General features: G+C 40.9%; 1 protein-coding gene across 2 annotated transcripts in view; it reads right to left on the bottom strand.

Moving 5' to 3' along the window:
* Positions 1–1,678: 1,678 nt before the first annotated feature.
* The window catches only part of si:zfos-2326c3.2 (mitogen-activated protein kinase kinase kinase kinase 4), a 55,753-nt gene continuing 50,174 nt past the window's right edge, over positions 1,679–7,257 (bottom strand). For both annotated transcript variants that reach the window (XM_020634378.3, XM_065958562.1), the window contains one exon: positions 1,679–7,195. In XM_020634378.3, the coding sequence (XP_020490034.1) occupies positions 7,112–7,195 (84 nt within the window). In that variant the 3' untranslated portion in view covers positions 1,679–7,111. The remainder of the gene's footprint in view (positions 7,196–7,257) is intronic.

The following is a 7,257-nucleotide window of genomic DNA, read 5'->3' as shown; positions in this document are numbered from 1 at the left end:
ATAGTATGCTAAGTGGGAAACAATCATGGCATGCATATCGTGTTATGCTGCTTTTAGAGGTATATGTTGCCTTATTAGACCAAAACAGTTTACATTTGTTTTGACAGTTTTGCACAACCTTTTCACATGTTTGTCAAACTTCAACTGAGAGTCTAAAATAACACCTACAAATTTGAAGTCATGCCTTTTTTATTAAAATTATAATTTACTTTTCTTTTTATTGAGAAACACATTGACACAGTTTTATCATCGTTTAAGGGTGAGATGATTATTTTAAAGCCACTTTGACAGCTTACATAATTACAACCCGGAGAACAGTTTAATTCATGTAAGAAAATAGACTACATAAGAAAATAAGAGGGAGAAAGAGACTGTTACATTTTGAATTATTAAATAACTACTCATAATTCTACTTAAGAAATAGCTTGAAATATAATATTTCTATTGTCTATTTCATATTGTATTCGTTGTTATCAGATAGTTGTTGTTGTAATTTCACCCAATTGAAACGTTTGAGAACTGGATGACAAGCTATGGTGACGAGGTTATTTCAGCCAATTGGAAGCCACCAACAGTAATTAGTCCTGCCCACCTGTTCAGGTTTTTGATATGTCACACCTGACAGCGGGATTCAATTCAATTCAATTCAATTTATTTTGTATAGCGTCGACTCATAACAAGTGTTATCTCAAGACACTTTACAAAGAGAGAGAGAGAGAGCCAGTTTCCCCGGTAGTCTAAGCCTATAGCAGCATAACTAAGAGCTGGTCTACATCAGCACTAACTATAAGATTTATCAAAAAGGAAAGTTTTAAGTCTATTCTTAAAAATACAGATTGTGTCTGCCTCCCGGACCCCGGCTGGAAGGCGGTTCCAGAGGAGAGGAGCCCGATAACTGAAGGCTTTACCCCCCATAGTACACTTGGAGACTGTAGGTACCACCAGCAGGCCTGCACTCCGGGACCGCAACGCTCTCGAGGGACAGTACGGCACTAGAAGCTCCTTCAGGTAAGATGGTGCCTGGCCATTTAGAGCTTTGTAGGTGAGAAGAAGGATCTTGAATTCTATTCTAGACTGTATAGGGAGCCAGTGCAGAGAAGCCAGGACAGGAGTGATGTGGTCCCATTTCCTGGTTCTGGTCAGTACACGAGCTGCAGCTGTCGGGATGGATTTTTGTGCTCACTTAAGCCATATATGCACTCCTTAACATATCTAGATAACTTCAGGAGGACTGCTCCCGATATTCTCCTGACTTGGCTGTTCACATATGCAGCACACAGCTGGAGGATATCCCTGTTAGACGGGAGGGGGTGGGGGTCTCCTGAGGTAGGACGTGATGTAAAAAAGACGTGGAATTAGTGGACGGAGGATAGAATAAAGCTGTATGATAAGTGAGTGTCACCCACCTGGGGGAGGGTTCCTGCCCTCTGTGATGTCACATTTTCTGTAATGTGGAGCAGGCAAAAGATGGAGAGGACAGACTTTTCTCATAACTGGGGGGTTTGTAGACAGACTAGGGACAAATCAGTGTGAGAAAAACATGGCAAAGTGTATTTTACATAACATGTGACCTTTAAGAAGTAATATGGGGTCGAGTTTGTGCTGAGTCAGTGATGAACGTGTACTGTGGGAGGGATGGAAATGTCAGTAATGTTTCAAGCAGAAAAACACACATGGCTCTGTTCAACTTGTTTATTGTTGTCTCACTGATTTATGCCTCCTAATGGAAACATAAGTTAGTGTATCTTAATCTCAAAGCAGAAAGGATACAGTATATGATGCATCAAACATAGGTCCAGTGCAAAAAAATAAAATTCAACCAAAGAAATGCTACAGAAATTAAATAGTTAGGGGGAATATATCTTCTTAGATGAATATCTATATAATATTTTTTTATTGTCAACTTATCATTTATTTACAATTCATAAGAATAAAACCATCCTGTTTGTCATCAACTCCACATGGCAAGCAGCCACGTTAGTCCACAAGAACAACCTTAAGTCTGTTCACGTCCTCCACAGTCTCACCTTCTCTCCCCCGTTCTCTTTCTCATAACCAACTTTATCCATACATTCTCAACTCACATTTCCAGTTTGGTGCCTTTGGATTAAACCTGGCACAGTTATTGGCTCGGTTAGGATGTGAGCTCTCAAGGTCAGTTTTCTGGTAGTTAGGTTTGATTACTAAGGATTTTTTAAAGCAACATCCAGGTTCCTTCTTTTAGCCACCAACATATCTAAATCCTTTCCTTCCCTTACTGCCTGAATCCGGGCCTATCACCCTCCCACACAAACACACACTTTCTTAACAGCTGCTTATCTCATCAACATACTATTGTGCATACAATGGCTGAAACAATATCAATGTTGGCACTTAAAGCAAAACTTTCTGGGTGAAGAAATAAAACAAATTTCTTACTTTAGTTTGACTTCTAACCATAGAACTTCCTCGAACAATCTGGTATACTCAGGTCAGGCCCGGTTCAAGAACAAAATGACTTAAGGTGCATCAGAGATTAAAGAGGGTGCAGGTGTTACAGGTCCCTCATGTGGTCCCAGGTGAACATGACCGATTAAGACCACCACATCATAGATGTAGTAAACACGATGTGAGCCTTTATCACTTACTGTAAAACCAATTCTTGTTATTTATTTGCATCCATTCAATTGCGGGTGCATTTCAAAATGAGGGTGCAATGCATGCTTTTGTAACCTCATAGAACCGGGCCTGACTCAGGTGTTTGTCTCTACAGCACCTGCTGCAGCACTCTATGGTGGCTACCTTTCATTACATATTGATGCTCTGTAACTGACAAAAAAAATCACTTCACTGATTAAACTGCTTTAATTCCTGTTTTACCGTTGTCCCTCATAGTTCTGCCTTTCTCTGGATTTTGCTAAATGTCACTTCACATGCGAGCAAAGATCAGGGTTGGGTATATTCTGTGGTACTTTTTAAAATGCTAAAACACGCAGATTATTTGATGCAATAATGATATGTCTCAAAGGAAAGAATCAAAGAGCAGCAGCTCAGAGACACGAGAGAAACATGGAATATGAATGAGAATGAGAGTGATTAGAGATAATAAAAACAGCAAGAGAACAAGTAAAGATGTTAAGAAAGTGCAATACAACAGCAGAGGGAATGAAAGGTAGGAGAGGCATGTCGACAGAGTGAGACGTATAAAGAGTTGGTGGGTAAGATGGAGATGAGTCACTGCTGCCCTGAAACAGAATCAATCATCACGGGGAAGGTGTAGGTGGAAGTGATCTCTGATCTCTCCCGCTCATCACTGCTACACTGAACTGCTCAACACAGGAGCCCAAAAGACTGACAGGTTTGTGCTAATGAGCAACACACATTTTATATTTTCCGTTCGTCTCCAATGGCTCGCTTTAGATGACAAATATATAAAAAAACACGCTGTTAAAGAGGACACTATCCCTCTGGATAGCAGGAAAGCAGAACTGAGTTATGTCTTGTCCTGTCCAAAAACCAGAATAAAACAATGCAGATAGACGTCATGTTAACTGGAAGATAGCACATTATATCTCATGGAATATTTGGATGAATTTCCTGTATGTGAAACAACATCGATCCCTCAGAGATCCACAGCATGACCTCCCACATGGAGCTCAGTGTAAGTTCGAGCAGGAAGACTGCTTCTATTCTCTCTCACATTCATTCAGTTTTCTTCATTCAACTTAGCCACTCCCTCTCGTCTCCCTGGTGATCAGCTGATTTTGGGCACATACTCTTTAAGTAATAAAACAACCAGATTTAGCCACAGCCTGCACAGGGGAAATATGTTGAACTAATGGTGCATTCATGTGCTGTTGGACACATTGGAAAAAAAAAGAGTTTACGAGTTGTAAAATGCTCGGAAAATGCTCGGAAAAACTCAGAAAAAGAATGAGGTGCCCGACGTAAGGACTTGACGTCAGCATCGTGATCGCATGGGGGGCAAAATATGTTTTGTTGATGTAAACATACTTTTTATGAATTCACGTATTGCACATCAACTTTTTGCTCAGATAAAACTTGTCACAGTTACATTTCACTGATCTTCTTCGTAGCATCAACACAGTTTTTTTTGCAACATTCCCACTTTCTGAACTGAAATCACGTGAACACACTGAAGTTGAAAGAACGACTTCCCAACTCGGACACTTGGACCACCCGAGCAGCACATGAATGCAGCATTAGCCACAGCTCATTTTGCAACCTCCAAAACCTACACGCTCGAATTTCTTGACTATCTAGTTTCAATCTCAAAACTGCATTTGAAATGTATTTATTCCTTTGCACTTGATCTGTGAACATAACCCAAAGCATCTCCTACAACGTGATGGGAACAGAGGACCCTGCATGGGGACAGCAGTTAATTCATATCGCACTGAAACAAACACTGAGAACATTTGATAGCAACTCTTACATGAGACAGTTATGATCAAACAGAACACTTTCCAGTTTTAAATATTTTCACAGAACCAGCTGCAATACCTCTTTTTAAGCGTGTAATAAAAAACGAAAGCTCAAAGTGTCACTTAAAAACATTTGTCACAGATTCAAAGAGGCCCAACATTCAAAAGAAAAATGAATAAGCTGATATGTTGACAAATACCAAAACCATGAGAGCAGTTTGAATCCAATCTGAAGGATCAAAACAAGAAACATTGCAAATTCACATTTGGAGATATATATCAATTTTTCAACTTGTTAACCCTTTGCATTCTGAAGCATAGAATATGTGAACACTAGTTCTTTTATAAACACTTATAATGTTATGATTTAGCGAGACACAGCCAGCCATCCATTCATCTATTATCTATACCGCTTTTCCCTGTTCGGGGTCACGGGGGTCTGGAGCCGATCCCAGCCGTCATTGGCCGAGAGGCGGGGTTACACCCTGGACTGTTCCCCAGTCAATCACAGGGCTGACATATAGAGACAGACAACCAGCCACACTCACATTCACTTTTACGGGCAATTTTAGAGTCACCTATTAAACTAACGAGCATGTCTTTGGACTGTGGGAGTAAGTCTGAGTAGCCGGGGAGAACGCACGCATGCACGAGGAGAACATGCAGACTCCAAACACAAAGGCTCCGACTGGGATTCGAACCAGGATCCTCCACGATGTTTGTCACTGCACCGTGCAGCCTGTGAGACGTACTCTTCCTGGATAAATGTGTCCGCTCTAATGTGTCTGATGTGACGGCCTGGTTGGCATCATTTCATCAGAACATAATAAAACTCCTTAAACTCAGAGAGTTTTGAAGTTATAAGGGGGGCAGGTTGATATCTTATCTTTAGCTTTACTGATAAGAGCCAACTGTCATTTTATTTGAGAACCAAATTAGATGAATCTATCAAAGCATTTATCTTTGCTTCCTTGTATTCAACCTTCTTTTCAAACTCAAATCAGCCTAATAGTTAATTTTGATGGTAGCTTTAAATTCAACTTTAAAGCTAGAGTAAGGGTTCTACTGTTAGACAAACCTGACTGGATATTTGATGTTTTAGGAGTTACCTTCCTAAAAGTGCCTAAAAGTCTGTGTCATCTGATAAAAAAAGAGTAAATTCTTTGTTCAGTAATATCACATTTGATATTGTGTCGTGTAACACTGTCTCTTAATATGATATGGAAACAATAATATAAGGGTGGGACATTCTTAGTTTGGTTCCTACATAAATAACACTGCTGAGGTATTGGCAAATTGATGGAAGTAAAAAAATGTGGGGAAAAAATGGAAAACAACAGCAACAAAATATGGAATGACGTGCAGTAATTGTTCCGCTAAGGCAACGTTTTGGCCCCAACACAGTCTTTGACCTATCCATGAGATGTCCAGAGGGTGAGAGGACTTCAGTCCTTCAAGAGCAACACATATTATATTCATGAAGACAAGCTGAGACCAAACTCCAGAGAGAGAAACACTACTTGGGCTCAGTTGGTAGAAGCGGTCGTCTTTCAACCGGAAGGTCGGGGGTTTGATCCCCAGCTCCTGCAGCTACACGTCCCATGTGTCCTTGGGAAAGACACTTAACCCCAAGTTGCTCCCGCTGCTTCATCAGTGGCATGTGAATGTGTATAAATGGGATTAGTTACTTCTGATGGGCACTTAACATAGAAACCTCTGCCATCATTTGTGGATGTGTAGGTGTGAAGTGCCGTGTAAAAGCTCTTTGAGTAGTCAGAAGACTAGAAAAGCGATATACAAGCTCAAGCCCATTTACCATCCATTTACTCCTCTGGTGTGGGAGAAAAATGATCAATGTGCTAAGACCGTAGTTTATCAGATGATAAGGAAGCAGTGGATCCAGTAACAAAACACACACAGGCACAGATTAAAGTCCGAAAGTGAGTGAGTTACTGAAATGTGCATGGGTTAGCTAAGCAACTGATTGAACAGTGCTTTAAAACGGTATCCAGGAGAGATCTGCTGAACGAGGGGAACACACTGAGCAGACTTCATGAGGGGTCCAGTACTCACAGGAGCGGGATGTTGAGTGCAGATGTGACCTATGATCTGATGTTCGTTTAGAATCTCCACACAGTCCACTGAATCAAGCCTTAGGTTTTGCTTTCAGGTAGATTCGGATAAATATGACACAAAAGAAAGGATTGATTCCTTGCCACACTGGTGCAGTGACGGTTTTCTCAAAGGAGAAAAAAAGTATGTGGTTCCCACATAAAAGCTTTGTGTGATTTTTCATGGTGACACTGTGAGTTGCTCTTCTGAAAACGTCTGTGGGTGGATGAGGTGCCACTGCTCTGGAGCTCTTTTAGCTGAATCCAGGTCTTTATCAGGTGTACATGAAGTAGAGTTGTCTCAGGCTCCAGTATCTCTTGAGGATTAAAGCATTTTTAATGTTGTTTGAGTATAAGCCAACCACTAATCTGTGTGCCTTTACATGAAATAATAAAGCACAGAAGAATGGAAACAAGAGGATTTAGTTACTCCTGTACGTTGTCGCTGGTCCCTGCACGTTGTCAGCTATCCGTTGTATGAACACGAGTCAGCACAAATATAAAAAGCATCACCAGGTAAACAGAGAACGACGTGGGCAGACCCGACAGCTGATCCCAGACTATAAGGTCCAGTTGTTACCAGTTGAACAGCGAGTTCTGTCCCAGAGTCATGAAGTAAATCTGGCTGCTTCCCCCTGACTGCACTGAGGCAAAGAAGACCTGCAATGACATGAAGACACAGGAAGGAATGACCAATTATCCTCTGTGTTAAAAACACTTTG

Source organism: Labrus bergylta, chromosome 9 (assembly GCF_963930695.1).
Source record: "Labrus bergylta chromosome 9, fLabBer1.1, whole genome shotgun sequence".
Classification (NCBI taxonomy): Eukaryota; Metazoa; Chordata; class Actinopteri; order Labriformes; family Labridae; genus Labrus; species Labrus bergylta.
Note: the sequence above shows the minus strand (reverse complement) of the source record. Positions and strands in the feature narration are given on the sequence as shown.